This window comes from Eretmochelys imbricata, chromosome 3 (genome assembly GCF_965152235.1).
Source record: "Eretmochelys imbricata isolate rEreImb1 chromosome 3, rEreImb1.hap1, whole genome shotgun sequence".
In the NCBI taxonomy this organism is placed as follows: Eukaryota; Metazoa; Chordata; order Testudines; family Cheloniidae; genus Eretmochelys; species Eretmochelys imbricata.
The window spans coordinates 180,709,845-180,731,204 of record NC_135574.1 but is presented as its reverse complement, the minus strand read 5'-3'; the positions used below and the strand labels follow the sequence as shown (position 1 = coordinate 180,731,204).

Sequence of the window (21,360 nt, the reverse complement as noted above, 5' to 3'; positions counted from 1 at the left end):
GGATCACTGTTGGGGATGGCTCCCCCAAACAATGTACAATGCTTGAATCCTGATGAGGGCAGTGCACAAGGTAGTCAACTGCTCTAACTAACAATACATATACACTAATCTTAACCTAAGATACTACTAACTACTGTACACAAGAAAAAAGATTCTCAAAAACTGAATCCAAAAGCATATGTCAAACTCCACTTTTTTGTAAGGACCTTCAACTAATTTCATTTAAAAAATATTCTTTAAGCATACTCTATTAGAAATTTATTTTGTTTAACCCAATAATGTTTTTGAATAACCTTAATATATTCAAATATTTTAAAAAATGACTCTAAATATCTTTTTAAAGAGAGGAAAGTCCCATAATGATCATTAAATTAACGATCTGAAATGTATCACCACTAATCCAGTTTTACATTTAATGTAAAAAGTATCCTTGTTCCACTAGTTAATTAAAATGACACTAAATCATGTAGAAGGTTGAATATCCAATGACTTCCCTAAGAGACCCAAGCACTGTACCCTACTTCTTAAAAATATTAATATCTAATAAAGGATACAAAAAGTTCAAGTAGACATAAATTTAACATCACCCTCTGTTGCTTACTTTCCTCAGAATTCACTCAAATTGATGTAACCGTTGTAAGTTAACCTGAGTTAAATTCATTGCACAAGGAGATTCTATGCAAGTATTAATGTTTCTTGAATACTTCATTTCCTAGAAGTTAAGCCCATTATTAAGAAAACTGTAAAATTCATCCTTATGTAGCAAAAGCCCTGTCTACAGTACAGGTACGTCAGCTAGGCAACCTGGTTGCAACTCACTTATCCCCTTACAATTAGTTACAGACATCCAATTGGTAACAGAGACTGAATCTTAACCATCTCTCGTAATCCACTCAGTTTACACCTGGTGATCAAATATGACTGCAGTCCAGTTTATCTAGCTACCAATTAAAACCAGTATGTAAGCAGGTTAAGGGACAGCTAAACTGTAGTAGCCACAGTCCCTAACAGGCATTCTTGTATTTGAAATGTAGACAGGGCTATTTTTCCCTAAAAGTAGAGCTCTATATTTGCATTAAATGGGAACCTATTTTCTTCTCAAAGCACACACATAATTTCCATTCATGGCACATATTCCACTCATGAACTACAGGCCATGTGAAGCCTTTGTAACTCAAATTTTCACAATATAACCTGATATAGTTAAAAAACCAAAATTTAATTCGCTCCTTTGTGTTCATGAACATTCAGTCAGAATACTTCCCTGATCACTTATCACTGTCTATTGTAAACTCAGCAAAGCAGTAGTCATATTATATATTCATATAAGTAGTCTTCTCAAGAGAATTACTGTTTTCATCATGTCTATACTGTAATTTGTGCAGTCAAGCCAAAGCAATATGTTGGAATTTTGTTGTTCTCTTCAATGCCTCTTATCAACTCTGTACTTTATAATGTGTGTGAAATGTGGATTACTTGTTCAGAGAAGGAGGTCAAGTGGAAGCTGAATAACCTTGACCTTTCTTAGACTGGCAATCAAGACTAACTCTTCAAAGGAAGATAAAAACCATTTATAACGACAACACTGTTCTTCTCATTCTCTTCAGTCACTTACACAGTGATCAGAGCATAATCAACAATCTATTATGAAAAAATTCAGAAAAATTAGAAAAAGGGACAATTTCTTTAAAAAATAGTCAAGTAATAAGAGAGCAAAAATTTGAAAAAAGGTCACTGAGATACTCATCTTTGGTATAAACAAGTTTGATGGATCATTAATAGTAAATGCTTCATCATTAAATTTAATTGTATCCCTATTAGTTCAAACCAAGATGTCACTAGATTAATAAGGTTTATGAAAATAAAATAAAGACAATCATGTTGTTCAGATACACGTAGAAGAAGCTCATTTTCATTACACATTTTCATATAGGACTAGATTGTAATAACTTTACTTACATTGAATAATAGCTTACTAATTAATTTCAGTAAGTATTTACTACCTAACATGAGTGCGGATATTGCAATCTGACCCTTACAGAGTAAATGCATTTTTTCATGGTTCTACCTTTATTCTTTTTGTGTAATCTGGAAAATACTATGGCATTGCAATGGAGCTGCTATAGAAGACAACTGCTACTTCCAAAGTTTTCACTTTCCCAAGCCTTGAAACTTGGCTTACAGTGGATTCATAACCGAGTACGATGTTGCACAGAACATTGTGCTGCACATATCTTAACTCAAGAGGGCAACTTTAGGTAGAAAAATTAAGCTGGTGCTGTATATCATATTTTGCTGCAATACCTTGGCTCTGCAGTTTGTAACAACAGAAACATTGGGCTGAATTCTGCTCCTAGTTACACCAGTGCAATCCCGAGTAACTCTACTGTCAGCTATGGAGTTACTCCAGTGTGATGGCAGAATAACAGAACAGAACTGGATTCTTTAACTCTGAATGTTTCCGGCTTTTGCTGAACCTTCAAACATTATATTGGCAAAATTTACAGTATTTAATTCTGTTATGACTGTGTGTCAGACCAGAGGAACAAAGAGTAAAAACAGGCCTAACAATGCTGACACACATTATTGTCCTCATTTTTGAGAGATAGCACAATCACATTCCTATGGTCGGGCTGGCAGGATTTGTCACTTCCGATTGCCATTGTTTCCAGTTACCGTGATCCGACAAAACATGGTGCAAGATCACGTCAGGTCATGGAGGTTGGAATAATAATGCAAGTGATTTCTTTAATGCAAAAATAACAATAAAAATTTGCATATCAGGGTTTTTTTCTTTAGGGGTTGGGGATGGAGAGAGGGTATACATATGTCTGATGTTAACAAGTTTTCCTATGGCTTTATAGGCTTTTTTCCCTAGGCTTTATATATTGATTGCACTGCAGTGGTTGGGTATTTTGCCTGACAGTATATTTCATTGGGCCAGCTCCTGCAGTATGTGCTCAGGCCAATTCCCATTGAAGTTCCTTCGGAGTTCTGACAGTAAGGAAAGTAAATTGTACTTATGCCAATTGAATAGAACTTCTAAGATGCAGTAGGCATGATAAAGAGTCCTATACTAGAGATTTTCACATCACTAGCTTCACTATGAATGCATATATATTTTCTGAAATGTATAAAATAAGCAATTTCTTAAAAATCATCCCCAGCAAGATAAGTGTAATAGCATTTTTTGATAATATCACAACCCACTGCCCCAAGTTATTCCAAAAATCTCTACGAGGAGAAAAATGAATTAAATTCAGATCACCAGTTCCCTGGGATTCACACTTTAGTGGGGCCCAACATGTTCAATTTGGGATTCAAATCTGATGCTAGATCTCCCACTTGACCAGTGATTGGTAGATTTAGTTGGTGTTTGTCCTGCTTTGAGCAGGGGAGTGGACTAGATGACCACCTAAGGTCTCTTCCAACCCTAATATTCTATGATTTATAGCCTGTCACAGTGCCCTACTAGTTGTGTGCCTCATCTATATTGATAAGCAATAGTCCGGTATGATGAGTTTTTGTATGCTCTCTTGTTGGCTGCTGAATCAGTCAATCTATCTTATTGACACCCAGCCACCATCTTTATTTGCCAGATGGTAGGAACAAACATATTCATTTAAAATACAGTGATGACATAACTCTAGGGTTATGCCTTGGTATTTTCTTTTGGTGTTATTTAACTATTATTTAGCTATTTAAACACTATACTCAAAGCATATGCCTACTTCCATTAGTTTACAAAATGTGACTTGGAAGCAACAAGGGTCATTAAAGTGATTTTTGCTAGCCAGCAAAGACGTGAATGAACTCATTCTCCTCACTGAAGAGCTGAGGAAGGATTCTTCTCATACAGCAGATTGTTTCTCTTTGTGTCTTTATCTGGAGCATATAGTAGGGATACACCTTGTAAGATGGAAGCCTGTATTTTTAGATCAATTTTTTTGTTTGAAGTCCAAGTGATTATAAATTATGGTATCATACCTTCTGGACTTATTAGGTCATTGTTCAATCTTAAAATGGCAATGACAGAGACATTTGGCTGTTTAAATAAAAAAGTGATACCTTAGAAATACTCAAGACACATTAACTGACTGCCTGATTATTGGCTGAGATACTATAAGTTATTGCAAAAAACTTTTAGGCCAAAAGGATAACCTGCAGACTTGTGTCTGAGTGCTTCTTGACTGATCAAGTTGGCAGAATCAATGATGATTTCACTGTTGCAGGATATTAATGAACTTAAAGTTAGAGGTCACATGTAACACAGTAATAGGCAAACTTCTCAAGAATGTAAAACTCTGGATGCTTCTCTGAAACTTAACCAAACCTTTTGATCTAGAAATCAGGCAAATAAACTTACATGAGTGTAAAACTTTATATAGTAAATCTCATTTCAGAAGATTTTATCTTAACCTAAAGTACTTGTGAACCATCACAATTGTGAGTACAGAGACAGCAATGCATGCAAAGTTTCTCAGAGAATGGGAGTGTTATACACAGACACACACACTATATATATTGTATATATATAGTTTATATACACACTATATACATCATGAGTTAAAAGCCATGTTCACTGATGAATTTGCATTTTTAAATTTCTTACAATGTAAAGATTCTTCAGATATTTTTATCCTATACATACTCAGAGGCTTTTTTTTTTCTTTTCTTTTTTTTTGACATTTGCTGTCAGCAGCTTTGAACAGCCTACATTAAACTTTTCATATCCTCATTTTAAGTCAAATTAAAACAAAACAAAACCACACTATCATCATTAGACATATGCATGTTATAATAAACTACCCCATGCTGTTTTCCATGAATTTTTATGACAGTAAAATCCACAACAAAATTCCCCTTTCAGAACCTAGAATCATAGAAAATTGGGGTTGTAAGAGACCTCAGGAGGTCATCTACTCCAATCCTTTGCTCAAAGCAGGACCCACCCCAACTAAATCATCCCAGCCAGGGCTCTGTCAAGCCAGGCCTTAAAAATCTCTATGGATGGAAATTCTAGCACCTCCCTAAATAACCCATTCCAGTGCTTCACCACCCTCCTAGTGAAATATATTTCCTAATATCCAACCTAGATCTCCCCCACTGCAACTTGAGACCATTGCTCTTTTTTCTGTCATCTGATATCACGGAGAACAGCCTAGCTCCATCCTCTTTGAAACCCCCCTTCAGGTAGTTGAAGGCTGCTATCAAATCCCCTTTTTTTCTTTTCTTTTCTCACTCTTCTTTTCCCCAGACTAAATAAGCCCAGCTCCCACAGCCTCTCCTCATAAGTCATCTGCCCCAGCCCCCTAATCATTTCTGTTGCCCTCTGCTGGACACTCTCCAATTTGTCCACATTTCTGTAGTGGGGGGCCCAAAACTAGATGCAATACTCCAGATGTGGTCTCACCAGTGCCGAATAGAGGGGAATAATCACTTTCCTCAATCCGCTGGCAATGCTCCTACTAATGCAGCCCAATATGTCGTTAGCCTTCTTGGCATAAAGGGCACACTGCTGACTCATATCCAGATTCTCATCCACTGTAATACCCAGTGAGGTATGAATCCACGCAAACAATGTACAGCTGCTAAAAACATACAAAAAGCTATCATCTGATGTGCATGATTTGACAGTCTCTTCTTGGAACAATTCATATTTGCATCTCCCCAGTTCGAGGATGATTCCAAAAATGATAGCTGGTTATTGCTGGTGGATCCGCAGATGACTAATGAGAAGGCTAAGATTTAGTCATGGGTATTTTTAGTAACCATGACATGTCCATGACTTTTACTATAAATACCCATGATGACTAAATCTCTGCTCCTGGGGCCCCGCTCTTCTACTTCCCAATGCATGTGATAAGAAATCATATTCCTACCCACGTTATTGTCTCACAGGGGCATCCAAACAAGGAATCTCTGACATAAAAATTGGCTCCTGGTAACCTTAATTTCTGTATCATTTTGTCTTGTCATTTTTCCATTTGACAAATATTGATTATTCCCCCAGCCTCAAAGTTTCAATTATGAAGCCTTTGCTATGTGACAAAGTTTCTTTTTACAGTCATTATGCTCTTAATGAACATACTTATTTTATGACAGAATGGGTTTAAAACAAAATATTTTCAATAATCTATTTCCAGCATTACAACTTAGACCAAGGAATACTCCTGTTCAAACAAGGTAAGCACAAGGTGGTTTTAGGTTACATCATGAAAAAGAGAGGGAGATAAGAATACCCAGAAAAGTACATTCTTAGTCACTTAGTCTAAGAAAGGCATGGTACATTTCCCAGAATTCGCTGAAATGAGGAGGAACCTGAATAACGTGATCCTCTTATTACCAGTGATCTTGGATCACAGAGGCTGCTGGCTGGTCCCTGTGGCCCCTGGCGGGCACTGCCCCTGCCCCCAGCACTGTCCCCGCAGCTCCCATTGGCCGGGTGCCTCTTGCAGGCGCAGGCAGCGCACGGAGACACGTGGTCCCCAACAGCCGGCCTGTGGTGAGTGCCTCCCAGCCGCAGCCTGCACCTTGCACCCCCTCCAGCACCCCAGCCCCCTGTCTCAGGTCAGAATCCCCTCCCGCACCAAACTCCCTCCCAGAGCTTGCACCCCTCACCCTCTCCTGCATCCCAGCACTCATACCCAGGTTGGAGCACCCTCCTGCACCCAAACTCCCTCGCAGAAAAAAACTAATATAACAGCTGTTCTAAGGTAAGAAGTAGGCTCTTTTGAATTAACTTAACTATATTCTACATTTTAAGACTGAAATATAACCACAGAACAGCTTTATATCAGCTAAAATGCAAGTTTCGTATAGTGTTAAGAACCTCAATGCCATAATTGTGATCATTTTGTTTTAAATCAGGAAAAAGACTTGTATACAGGGGCCCCATAAAATCTAATCGCTCTGGGCCCAAAGGAGAGTTAATCCGGCCCTGATGGTACAGTGTTAAAAATACTATTCCATTTGCATATAAATATACCTTTTCATTGTAATTGTTCAGGATTACCCAGTCCAATATACTCTGGGAATTCCAATGCCATCTTTGGAACTCATTGGATAATAGACTATATATACTAACCACACATCAAATATTATCTCTGTTATATAAGGGCTTTAGAATGACATTTATATGTAAAATGTGCAATGAGTATGCTTCATCATGCTTCCTTTTCAGACAACTGCAAACAACCTTTGAGTAAACTATATTAAAATACTCCCTAGAAAGTAGAATACAAAATGGAGTAAAAAAGTATATTCATGCATGTATAGAATAAGCATAGTCTTTGAAGTACTCTTATCATAAGTGTCATCTTATAATAGCAGGCATATATATCACACTCGATGCTGCTTAGAACTCTAATTCCAATGGCTGAAGTAGTGCAAACTGAAGATAAAATATGTTAAGTACTTTTGTGACTGTACCATAAATATGAATAATTTAAATTAATCCTTTTCTTCTGCAATACTAATTCTTGACTAAAACTATGTTCCATGTACTATCTGCATGAAATATCTGCCGATTAGCCAGTTGCAACACATTAAATGATGTATTTAGCTTAGTGTTAAACTTTTGATGCTGTTTCAGTACCCTTGCTGCCCTACAATGACATTTTTTCTGGAGACATTTTCTTTTGATACTTCAAAAGTCAGTGATTACATTACAGATGTAGGCATGACAGGAATCCATAATGGCCCCACTCTCTTTGTAGGCAAATTTTGCAACTATGGAGACTTTACAGATATGGAAAAAGTTGTGCATAGTCAGTTTTATACAGCAAGGGATCTTTAGAAGTGAAATGCTTTAGTAGAAGTAAAGTGTATAAGAATAAGAAGTCTGGCTTAAAAAATAAAGTTCTCCAGAGAAGACATAACTGGACATTGCCATTCAGTCTTGACAAACAATTTAATAATTGCAAAAACATATAAACTGAAATATGTGCTTTCCAAAAAATTCCTATGCAGTCTTTAAGGCTTAAATTCAATGACTAACAAGCTATATTTATACTAGTAATGCCCTTATTAAACATGGATTGAAGAGGAAACCATAGTTATGGGATTATTTATATCTTGCCATTGCTAACTCAACTCCTCATTACAAACTACTTTGACAGAGACCTATTTACTAGGAAAAAACATCTGAAAATGAAAAAAAAATCTGGATTAACCAAATTGTATTAAGAGCTCTAAATGTCAAGTGTTATATTGCCTCCAATAAGATATTGATTTTTCTCTCAATTCAGAATTTAAAAGGCAAAGGAAGACTATATAACCAATATAATATGTAAATATTGATTTTCCATTGAAGTAAATTTTAATCTGCTCTGACTCAGTTGATATTTACCTTGAGGAACAATGAATTTTGATGTTCACTGAAACAAGAAGTCAATATAAGTATTCGCAAAAAGAAAAGGAGTACTTGTGGTACCTTAGAGATTAACCAATTTATTTGAGCATAAGCTTTCGTGAGCTACAGCTCACTTCATCGGATGCATACTGTGGAAAGTGTAGAAGATCTTTTTATACACACAAAGCATGAAAAAATGAGTGTTTACCACTACAGAAGGTTTTCTCTCCCCCCACCCCACTCTCCTGCTGGTAATAGCTTATCTAAAGTGATCACTCTCCTTACAATGTATATGATAATCAAGGTGGGCCATTTCCAGCACAAATCCAGGGTTTAACAAGAACGTCTAAGGGGGGGGTGGAGGTAGGAAAAAAAAGCTATTACCAGCTATTACCAGGAGAGTGGGGTGCGGGGAGAGAAAACCTTTTGTAGTGGTAAACACCCATTTTTCATGCTTTGCGTGTATAAAAAGATCTTCTACACTTTCCACAGTATGCATCCGATGAAGTGAGCTGTAGCTCACGAAAGCTTATATTCAAATAAATTGGTTAGTCTCTAAGGTGCCACAAGTACTTCTTTTCTTTTTGCGAACACAGACTAACACGGCTGTTACTCTGAAACCTGTCAATATAAGTATTGTTATGTACACTCTGCATCTTCATCAAAAACAGTGGGAAAAATCTTCATTATGATTATACATTTCAAGGATGCCAGTTTTCCTTTATAATTACTATAACTGTCGAGCTGTTGCTTATTTTGTGAAGATGTCTTTTTTGTTGCTGTGCTAATAGTGTGTATTTTATTTAATAATGTGCAAACAAACTTAGATGTTTAAATTGGCACTTTAGATATTAAACAACAAATACAAAAAAAATCACTTCTAAAGGGGAGATGATGAGTTATGCATCATATAAAATGCATGAATAAGAGGAACAACAGTGGCCTGGGGCAGAGCTGGCTAACCAGCCTCTCACCTTGCGCCCTGAGACCTTGACTGTCTGGTGGCTCCAGGACCCTCATGACTTTCCAGTCTGAGGCAAAGTCCTGACACCATTGTCTTGGGACAAAGACTTTGCAGTAGCTGTGACATCACAGGGAGTCACCAGTTGGGACTGGACAAAATTCTGTCTTATAAATTCTGTTTAACTGTATATATATATATAGGCAGCTAAATCTTAGAGAAATGCTTTTGTAAAATAGGTGTGATGCAATTCTTTTCTAGAAGTTGTATCAACAGTAAAGTTTTTTACTGCTACATGGACAGTCCTGCAAACACGCAAGCACTGGATTTCCTTCTCTTATGGAAAAAAACGGATATCGTGTATGTCATATAGTAATTATTTTCCGCAGTTACCATATGAGACAAAATACACAGGGAGCAAGAAATACATCTTGATCCCAGTTAGTATTTGATTTCTTGTTATTCATCTTCATCTCAACTCTCATTTTCAGAGATATATTATGCATTTTCAGAATTAGGCTTTACTTTCATAAATATAATAGTTCAAAACATAAAAGATTTCTTAATGATGTATCTTCATGTTTAACTATTGTGAACACTACCCCTTTTTATCATCCTGTTTCTTTATTCTTTTGTTGGTTTTGCTTTGTTATGCACAATACGGTTAGAGTATTCTATGTTAATAGTGGGGATTATTTTGTATTTTACACTTGTTCTGGTTTTATCTTCTCAAGGTCAAAACATTTTTTTCTATGCAAAAGCTGCTCTGTGGAGGTTCTCTCTTTCTCTCTCTTTTTAAAACTATGCTATTTCTTCTTTCTTCCTAATTCCCAGACATATTTAAAATTCTAATCAGACTGTGAAAATCCACATCCTAATACAATCTAACACACTGAATAAAATTCACCCATCTAACATTACTTTGTTCCTGTGTATTTTATGAACCTTCCACAGAAAGTTAATTTTTTTGCAATCAATCTCATTAGATTTCCAAGTAATAATAGCCAGAAATAAGAAAAGGAAGAGAGAAATTTCTATTTTATTATCTATACCAGTGGTTTTCAACCTTTTGTCATTTGCGGACCCCTAAACATTTTCAAATGGAGGTGCTGACCCCTTTGGAAATCTTAGATAGTCTGCAGACCCCACCACAGGTCCATGGACCACAGGTTAAAAACCACTGATCTATGCAATTGGTCTACTATTTACACAATTATTCATTACCCACAGCCCACTTCTCATACTTTGCTCTTGTCTGAGCCCCTTTGTATTAGTTCAACATATAAACAACGTTAGCAGTCGTTACCTCACCCTCCAATGAACAGTGTTGCCTTGGAACATTTGGAAATGGAGATTATCAGTTGGCTAGAGGCATTTAGCAGATAAGAAGTTTCAAAACATTCTGGGTGAAATCCTGGCCCCATTAAAGTTAATGGCAAGGCTCCTATTGATTTCACTGGGGTCAAGATTTCACCTCAGAGTCAAATCCTAGACATTTTTCTCAGTCCTTCTTCTGGCAAAATATGTGTTTGCATATCATAAATCAGTGCTGGACAACATGGTAATTATCATTCTTTATTCCCAGACTCACTTATCACTTCCTTGGTCACCACCCTGATCTGAATTCAGACTGCACGCTGGCAAGGGTGGCTGTCCTGCCCCATCAAAATGTACTATCCCATTCTGCAAGATTCTGGCATCCTTTTATGGCACCAAAGCTTATGCTTAAGTCTGCCGCTTTTCAGAAAAGGGATTGAGCATGTACTTATTTTTGCCTTCAATAGGCCTTAAGCAAACCCTCAAGCAGTTTGATGAATAAGAAAGCTTTCCTGAATTGGGGATTGAGACAACTACACACTTTTCACATCTGCTTGTTCAAAAGAATCCTCAAACATGATATGGTTCATCACAAGTGGAAGGAATTAAGTTTAGTTATTCCGATCCTATCTCCCCAACGTGGGCATCAAAGACATATTTCCTGAGAATAAGGTATTCTTAATACTTAGTACTATTGCACAGAAACTTCTGCACACATGTATTAATTATGTTGCAAGCAATTTGGCATATATTGCAGCTAATTAAGAGGTGCAACTAAAGAATTGGCATACCAAGTGGTTTCATGACCAGCACTGGGTGAGAAATAATCCCATAAACTACACAAAAAAGCTAGTGATCAATGTATATAGGGTATCTCCTATCTCTCTGAAGCTTATAACATGGGTAATATTCTTCATTTAAGGAAAAAGCTGTATTAACTGCCATAAAATTATGCCAGTTTACACCAATTGCACATTTGCTCTTATGCATCCAAGTTTGGTCAGCAAAAGACTCTTCTAACTACGGTACAACCCCCCTGCCATATTTCATGTTCCTGTTTCAAGCCCCAGAGGTGCTAGCATACATCAAAAGAGTCAGAGTTAAAATAGTCAAAATGGCCTATTTCCCCCCATCTTTGTACACAGAAACAGATGAACTACCGTCACCAAAAATGCAGAATGTTTGACAATGTTATAAGCAAACAAGAACAAGGGCTGATAATGCTAAGCAATCAGCAACTTAAATATAGATGGTTTACGATGTGTTCCCCTATAACCAATAGCTTAGAGAAAATGCATTTAAAAAGCTGTACTTTTGAAAAACGTTCCAAATGATAGAAAACAAAAATCCTAAACTAAAACCCCTTTGTTCAAAAATGTCTGAAAGTGCAGCTATACAAACAAGAAGATAATCCAGAGAACCTTAACTCTGCCCACATAGCCATTCAGCCACTTTCCACCCAAATTCACAACACAACACATTTATGCCCACACAACACAAATCTTCAGCATTCACAATACGCAGCACATACTGTTCCAAACTCAAATGAATACTGTACATACTAGTCACCTATTGTACAGGAGCCATTGACCCAACATTCTGATCTTCCTCCAATCCTCCAGTAAATATGTGTCAATCATCATTTCACCACATGCCCTTCATACACAAAACAAGGAACAGGCCTACTGCCCTCATCCTATTAAAATTTAAGAGATAGGTTCACACATTATATTCAACTACCACCATTACTTGGATTCACCACGGGCAAGTCATACCTGACTAATCTAATTGTCTTCTATGAGAAGGTAACTGGCTCTGTGGATGAGGGGAAAGCAGTGGACGTGCTATTCTCTGACTTTAGCAAAGCTTTTGATACGGTCTCCCACGGTATTCTTGCCAGCAAGTGAAAGAAGTATGGGCTGGATGAATGGACTATACGGTGGATAGAAATCTGGCTAGATTGTCAGGCTCAAAGGGTAGTGATCAAGGGCTCCATGTCTAGTTGGCAGCCAGTATCAAGCGGAGTGCCCCAAGGGGTGGTCCTGGGGCTGGTTTTGTTCAATATCTTCATTAATGATCTGGAGGATGGTGTGGACTGCATCCTCAGCAAATTTCCAGATGACACTAAACTGAGAGGAGTGGTAGATACGCTGGAAGGTAGGGATAGGATACAGAGGAAATGGTTGTAGGGGACAATCTTGGTTCAAGTAATCATGAGCTAATTCTGTTCAAACTGAACGGAAGGATAAACAAAAATAAATATGCGACTAGGGGTTTTTGATTTCAAAAGGGCTGACTTTCAAAAATTAAGGAAATTAGTTAGGGAAGTGGATTGGACTGAATAATTTATGGATGTAAAGGCAGAGGAAGCCTGGGATTACTTTAAGTCAAAGCTGCAGAAGCTATTGGAAGCCTGCATCCCAAAAAAGGGGAATAAATTCATAGGCAGGAGTTGTAGACCACGCTGGATGAGCAAGCATCTCAGAGAGGTAATTAAGAAAAAGCAGAAAGCATACAGGGAGTGGAAGATGGGAGGGATCAGCAAGGAAAGCTACCTTATTGAGGTCAGAACATGTAGGGATAAAGTGAGACAGGCTAAAAGTCAAGTAGAGTTGGCCCTTGCAAAGGGAATTAAAACCAATAGTAAAAGGTTATATAGCCATATAAATAAGAAGAAAACAAAGAAAGAAGAATTGGGAACGCTAAACACTGAGGATGAAGTGGAGGTTAAGGAAAATCTAGGCATGGCCCAATATCTAAACAAATACTTTGCCTCAGTCTTTAATAAGGCTAATGAGGATCTTGGCGATAACGGTAGCATGACAAACGGGAATGAGGATATGGAGGTAGATATTACCATATCTGAGATAGAAGCGAAACTCAAACAGCTTAATGGGACTAAATTGGGGGGGGGCAGATAATCTTCATCCAAGAATATTAAAGGAATTGGCACATGAAGTTGCAAGCACATTAGCAAGAATTTTTAATGAATCTGTAAACTCAGGGGTTGTACGGTATGATTGGAGAATTGCTAACATAGTTCCTATTTTTAAGAAAGGAAAAAAAAGTGATCCGGGTAACTACAGGCCTGTTAGTTTGACATCTGTAGTATGCAAGGTCTTGGAAAAAATTTTGAAGGAGAAAGTAGTTAAGGACATTGAGGCCAATGGTAAATGGGACAAAATACCAAAATGGTTTTACATAAGGTAGATCGTGCCAAACCAACCTGATCTCCTTCTTTGAGAAAGTAACAGATATTTTAGACAAAGGAAACACAGTGGATCTAATTTACCTAGATTTCAGTAAGGCGTTTGATACCGTGCCACATGGGGAATTATTAGTTAAATTGGAAAAGATGGGGATCAATATGAAAATTGAAAGATGGATAAGGAATTGGTTAACAGGGAGACTACAGCAGGTCATTCTGAAAGGTGAACTGTCAGGCTGGAGGGAGGTTACTAGTGGAGTTCCTCAGGGATCGGTTTTGGGACCAATCTTATTTAATCTTTTTATTACTGACCTTGGCACAAAAAGTGGGAGTGTGCTAATAAAGTTTGCACATGACACAAAGCTGGGAGGTATTGCCAATTTAGAGAGAGACTGGGATATCATACAGGAAGATCTGGATGACCTTGTAAAATGGAGTAATAGTAATAGGATGACATTTAATAGTGAGAAGTGTAAAGTCATGCATTTAGGGATTAATAACAAGAATTTTAGTTATAAGCTGGGGACGCATCAATTAGAAGTAATGGAGGAGGAGAAGGACCTTGGAGTATTGGTTGATCACAGGATGACTATAAGCTGCCAATATGATGTGGCTGTGAGAAAAGCTAATGCGGTCTTGAGATGCATCAGGAGAGGTATTTCCAGTAGGGATAAGGAGGTGTTAGTACCGCTATACAAGGCACTGGTGAGACCTCACCTGGAATACTGAGTGCAGTTCTGGTCTCCCATGTTTAAGAAGGATGAATTCAAACTGGAACAGGTACAGAGAAGGGCTGCTAGGATGATCCAAGGAATGGAAAACCTGTCTTATGAAAGGAGACTCAAGGAGCTTGGCTTGTTTAGCCTAACCAAAAGAAGGTTGAGAGGAGATATGATTGCTCTCTATAACTGTATCAGAGGGATAAATACCAGAGAGGGAGAGGAATTATTTAAGCTTAGTACCAATGTGGACACAAGAACAAATGGATATAAACTGGTTATAGGGAAGTTTAGACTTGAAATTAGACGAAGGTTTCTAACCATCAGAGGAGTGAAGTTTTGGAATAGCCTTGCAAGGGAAGCAGTGGGGGCAAATGACCTATCTGACTTTAAGATTAAACTCAATAAGTTTATGGAGGAGACGGTATGATGGGATAACATGATTTTGGCAATTAATTGATCTTTAAATGTTCATGGTAAATAGGCCCAATGGCCTGTGATGGGATGTTAGATGGGGTGCGATCTGACTTACTACAGAGAATTCTTTCCTGGGTATCTGGCTGGTGAATCTTGCCCATATGCTCAGGGTACATCTGATTGCCATATTTGGGGTCGGGAAGGAATTTTCCTCCAGGGCAGATTGAAAGAGGCCCTGGAGGTTTTTTGCCTTCCTCTGTAGCATGGGGCACGGGTCACTTGCTGGAGGATTCTCTGCTCCTTGAAGTCTTTAAACCATGATTTGAGGACTTCAATGGCTCAGACATAGGTGCGAGGTTTATCGCAGGAGTGGGTGGGTGAGATTCTGTGGCCTGCATTGTGCAGGAGGTCAGACTAGATGATCATAATGGTCCCTTCTGACCTTAATATCTATGTATATAGACTAGGGACCGAATGGCTAGGCAGCAGTTCTGCAGAAAAGGACCTAGGGGTTACAGTGGACGAGAAGCTGGATATGAGTCAACAGTGTGCCCTTGTTGCCAAGGAGGCTAATGGCATTTTCGGCTGTATAAGTGGGGGCATTGCCAGCAGATCGAGGGACATGATCGTTCCCCTCTATTCAACATTGATGAGGCCTCATCTGGAGTACTGTGTCCAGTTTTGGGCCCCACACTACAAGAAGGATGTGGAAAAATTGGAAAGCATCCAGAGGAGGGCAACAAAAATGATGAGGGGACTGGAACACATGACTTATGAGGAGAAGCTGAGGGAACGGGGATTGTTTAGTCTGCAGAAGAGAAGAATGAGGGCGGATTTGATAGCTGTTTTACATTGTTTTATTTTTGAATACAGTTATTTTTTGTACATAATTCTACATGTAAAAGTTTATTAGAAAGAGATTTCACTATAATACTTGTATTAGGTAAACTGAAATATACTATTTCTGTTATCAGTGCAAATATTTGTAATAAAAAATAAATATAAAGTGAGCACCGTACACTTTGTATTCTGTGTTGTAATTGAAATCAATATATTTGAAAATGTCGAAAACATCCGAAATATTTAAATACATGGTATTCTATTATTGTTTAACAGTGCGATTAATCGCGATTAATTTTTTTTAATCGCTTGACAGCCCTAATCTTAATACTTAATTCTCTGCAAAACTAGACAGTCTGTAACATTTACACCACATAGACAGAAGGAAAGTAGCATATGCATACAATGTGCTGATTAACAATGAAAATCAGCTGCGATATTTCTGAACCTACATTTTAAAGATGATTCAAATTATGACTGGGCAAAATTAAGACTCTTCGAACTACAGTAACACTGCATTTCAGTCCCTCAAATGATTGTCGCTTGTTGAAATGCAACCTTAATTTTGAATTTCTTGGCTTTCAAATGGGGACTTTTTTTCTTTGTTGCTGTTTTTTCAACATATTTTAAGGGTAGTTTAAGCTTTAACTCCATCTGTACAATTCATCATTAAATGTGAATTAGCCAAAAATATATCACACAATCATCACTGATGTACAGCTCAGCAAATGCATGTTGCCTCATGCATGTGTTAAATACCAGAGTTGTTTGGCATTACAATTAGGGTTGCCAATTTTCTAATAACACAAAACCGAACACCTTTGCCCCACCCCTTCTCCGAGGTAATGGCCCCCCGCTCACTCCATCCCATTCCCTCCATCGCTCACTCTCCCCCGCCATCACTCACTTTCACTGGGATTGGGGGGGGGAGGGCGCTGGCTGGGGATGCGAGCTCTGGGGTGGGGCCAAAAATGAGGGGTTCAGGCTGTGTGTGGGGGATCCAGGCTGGGGCAGTGGGTTGGATATGGGAGGGGGCTCAGGGCTGTGGCAGGGGGTTGGGGGGCAGGAAGGGGTGTGGGCTCCAGGAGGGAGTTTACATGTGGGAGGGGGCTCAGGGTTGGGGCTGGAGCTTAGGGTGCAGGAGGGGGTTCCGACCTGGGGCAAGTGGTTGGGGTGTGGGCTCCAGCCAGGCAGCTCGTTCCTTAGGTGGTTCCTGGAAGTGGGTGGCATGTCCGGCTCTTCTTAGGTACAGGGGCCAGGAGGCTCTGCGCACAGCCCGTGCCCACAGCGCCGCCCCCGCAGCTCCCTTTGGCCCTGGTTCGTGGGCAATGGGAGCCTTGGAGCTGGCGCTCGGGCAGGAGCACCATGTGGAGCCCCTGTGGCCGCCCCTGTGCCTAGGAGCCGGACATGCTGGCTGCTTCCAGGAGCCACACAGAGCCAGGGCAGGCAGGGAGCCTACCTTAGCCCTGCTGCGCCGCCAACTGGACTTTTAGCGGCCCAGTCAGCAGTGCTGACCGGAGCCACCAGGGTCCCTTTTTGACTGGACATTCTGATAGAAAAAACAGATTCCTGTTAACCCTAATTACAATGCTTGTATCTAAGAGTGTTCTTTTATGAAGATTCATCTAATAAGATATTCCATAACATAATTTACAAAAGTGTCTATATTCTGTAACAATGCCTATTCTGTATTGCTGTTGAGGGGCCTTCTTTCTCATGCTAAGCAGACTTAATTTTGATTTATATCTGTTTAAATTAATCTCAGCAGTTTACTTGCTTAAAAAGAAGGCTTTGTTTTTCAGTTGCATACCAATTGATTTACTAGTGCTGTTTTGCACATTATTCTCTACAGCAACATTTCTATTTGTACTAAGTTAGAAGTCTGCAATATCTGCCTGGTGCTTTATTCTAGCTGCGTGTAATTCCTTGCATGTTTTCATACACCTTGGAAAATATATCTGTGCAGGAATTCACTGAAAAACTTGGATTAAATTATAATGTGAAAATGCAATTAATCAAATACAATTACATTTCAGTAATCAAGGAAAAATAATGTAATGACTTGCACTAGGATCATCACAGCACTTTATATAATGCAAAGGTTTGTGCTTGGGTCCTCAAACCATGACAGCTGCTCTTGAAATGCTATGACCAGTGTTGGCTACATTACATTAGTCCCATGTTAGAACTACTCTATTATTGTACCATGTTTTGTCATCAGTGCCTAAGTGTAACCGGGGGAATAGTCCCGCTATTTTTGGGAACTTTCCTGGCTTCTGCACTATCCCGGTGAAGTGGGCTAGCATAAGGATCTGAGTCCTCGCTCCCACTTCCTTTACCCAGTGGCCTCCCTGCCCTTGAGGACTCTCCTTCCACTCTCCTGTCTGGCAGAGTCCTCGTAACCCCAACAAGGCTGGGCCCCGGATTCCTGGGGGACTCGACCCCCAAACCTGCTGTGGTCACCTAGGACAGGGGCTAGGGTGTCCCCACTCCGGGGTACTCTCTCTGCACCGGGCACTTCTCTGACCCACTGATCATTAGATACAATTTAAAGCAAATGCAAGTTATTAATCAACAATTAATTGTAAAAAGAATAAGGGAAAATGGGAAAGGTTAAAGGAAACACATCAACCCGCTCTGTGGCAGGGAACATCACAGTGTCTCTGGAATGTCAGGGCAGTTCACAGTCTCTTCCTTGTAAGTCTCAGGCTCTGGCTGTGCTCCAGGGATGCTGTGGGTTGGACACTCGCTCTGGTGGTGGCCACCCGCCCTCAGGCTCTAGGTGGCAGGGCCCTTCTTCCCACCTTTGCCCCCACCCTGTCAGGGTTACCAATCCCCCTTCGAGTCCGGCCTGCAGAGCCTCCTGGCTGAGGCATCTCCCTGTGCTGGGCCCACTGCCCAGGGTCCCCCATCGCTCTCACCAGCTGCTCACGACACCTGGCTCCAGACTGCTCCAGCTCCAGTTCCACTCTGTCTTAGCTCCAGCTCCACTCTGCCCCAGCACTGCTGCTGCTCTGCCTCCAGCTCCCTGGGCTGCTTCTCTGGCCCCTCTGGCTCTGGTTGCTGCAGCTCTCCTCCCAGGACAGGTCTGCTCTGCAGGCTGCTTCTGTGACTCTGCTCCCAGCACTGACCTGCTTGCTGGGCTGCTTTTCTGGCCCCTCTGGCTCTGGTTGCTGCAGCTCTCCTCCCAGGGCAAGTCTGCTCTCTCTGGGCTGTGCCTCTGGCTCTGGTTGCTGCAGCTCTGCTCCCAGGACAGGGTCTGCTCTCTCTGGGCTGCTTTTCTGGTCCCTCTGGATCTGGCACAGCTCTGCTCCCCAGCTCAGCTTGGGCCCCTGCTTTCTCCATAGTTCGGCCCCACTCTGTCTGACCCAGGCAATTCCAGCTCACACGGAGGACAGCACCTCCCTGCCTCCTGACTCCCTGATTAGCCTGCCCGCCCTGTCATTCAGGCTGACCGGGAGCATTGGCCTCTCCCCGTTGTTCCTGGGGACTGTCAGTCTCAGGGTCCTGATTCCCCATCGACCCTTCCCCCTTTTTAGTACTGGGAGCTAGCAACTAAAACACCCCCACTGAATGTTAGTAAGGGGGCAACAGGCCCCTTACATAAGCACTAGGCGCATGACCTTGGTTAGCAAGACAAGCTTGTTACAAGAAATAACCAGGTTCATGTATGCTATTTAAATTAATATTCAAGGATATTAGTATATATTTGTACATATAATGCTCATTTATACAAAGGCAGTTAAAATGCTGCTTCCTGCATCCTCAGAGGTGGTGGTGGTGGTGGGGAATTTGTCTGGGCCAGGACAGCAAAAAAATCTGTGATCCTTTAAGGATTGCACTGTCCTACTCCCCCAATGGGCACCCAGCCTCCCCTTGGCTTGGAGAAGGGGACTCCTTAACTGCATTCTGCACGCAAGAGCAACAGCTCCCCCTTGGACCAGATTTCTGGGCCTGCTGTGGAATCACTCTAATCACCTTCTGGGGCTGGGAAGTAATTTTGCCCCTCACTGCCTGACCCACTGGGGGATTTTCACCTTTAGGCTGTGAGGCGTTTGAGTTCTCACAACTCGCTTACTGTCCAGTGCAGGAACTTGTTCATTAGGGGTCTGGGTCCCCAATAAACCAGAACTGGAATCAGGATTGGGGAGGGTTTCCCTGCTACAGAAAGTGGGGAGTGTGAGAGGGGATTCAGTGTCTAAGACAGTACAGGGCCACCCCCTCCCCAGACTCATCTACTTAACCTTTGTACAAGGGGAGGATGGAGTAGTCATTGCAAGGTACTGGGACCAGTTTATGGTGATGCAGAAATGCAAGTTGGGCGCTTGAAGCAGCCCTCCCCCATGTGGTACAGTTTAAGTAGTGAAGGAAGTGGTTGCAATAATAAAGCCATGACCTAGTTGAACTACATTCCTCGGGTGAAATCCTGGACCGCACTGAAATCAATGGCAAAACTCCCATTGACTTCAACAGGAATAGGATTTCATCCCTGGTTTCATAATTCTGTGGGGCTTGGGACAATGGTTTATTTTATCTTTAGGCCATTCCTGAGGCTATTAGTGGTAGGCACAGGTTTTTCCTTCAGTTTATAATGTGAACACTGCTACAAATACAACTATCTGAACATCCACCATAAAGATTAAAAAAAAAAACTTTTAACTGTACCTGTAATACACATTTATTATTTGTTAAATGCTAACCTAAAACACAGATCTCAATATCTGAAACCTAAAATGATTATAATCTATGCAATGATGCAAACACATTGTGTGCTTCTCAGCTGCAAGAATTTTTGATTCCTACACTTCTTTAAATGCCACCATTTACTGTACTATGCCACCACTGAAGAAAAACAGATTCCAATAAACTTCTTGTGCTGAAAAGGACAATTACAATCCAAAGCCCTATTTTGAGAGGCTGTGGAAAATCAAGATCAAAATTTTAAGGGACAGTATAACTTGACTTAGCTGCATGTGTTCATTAATTAGGATTTCATAAATTCTCACTGTAGCTTTACCACAAACTCCTACTATTGCTGCTTTGAAGCCCTCTATAGGAATGTACTCATAGTGGACTTTGGATCAGGCCATAAGTCCATGAAAGGATTTCAATAGCCCATAACATACTGTATTGTGTGGGGTGTCAGAGCAGTGGACCGTATCATCAAAGAGCTAGTCTGTTAAATTAACAGCTATGAAGGGTGCAAAGAATCTGCATTATGACAGTTAATTTATTTCACTTGGATTACACTTTCCCATTTTTCCCCAAGTGCCAAAACCATCACTGCTAAGACGTAACTTGCACCTGACAGTAGGGACATCTCTCCTATACTGTTAATTTAGGACTCAGTCCTGCATGGTGCTCAGCACTCTGGTTCTGATTCAGCATAGTACGTAAGCACACAGTTAGCCCAACTGACATCAATGGAATTTTCTGGATCAAGGCCAGAGTGCTCAGCACCTTGCAAGATCAAGCCTACAGATACTGCAGTGATGGAGAACACTCTCCAATTTGAGTTATAGTAAATCATTGTTGTCCATTGCAG

The 21,360-nt window shown here is 40.3% G+C and overlaps 1 protein-coding gene across 23 annotated transcripts in view; it reads right to left on the bottom strand.

Annotated features, from left to right (window-relative positions):
• NRXN1 (neurexin 1) overlaps positions 1-21,360 on the bottom strand; it is a 1,233,750-nt gene that overhangs the window by 835,673 nt on the left and 376,717 nt on the right. For 5 of the 23 annotated variants that reach the window (XM_077811984.1, XM_077811986.1, XM_077812000.1 and 2 more), the window contains exon 7: positions 20,643-20,657. The exons of the other annotated variants lie outside the window; for them this stretch is intronic. In XM_077811984.1, the coding sequence (XP_077668110.1) occupies positions 20,643-20,657 (15 nt within the window). The remainder of the gene's footprint in view (positions 1-20,642; positions 20,658-21,360) is intronic. 23 annotated transcript variants of the gene reach the window in all.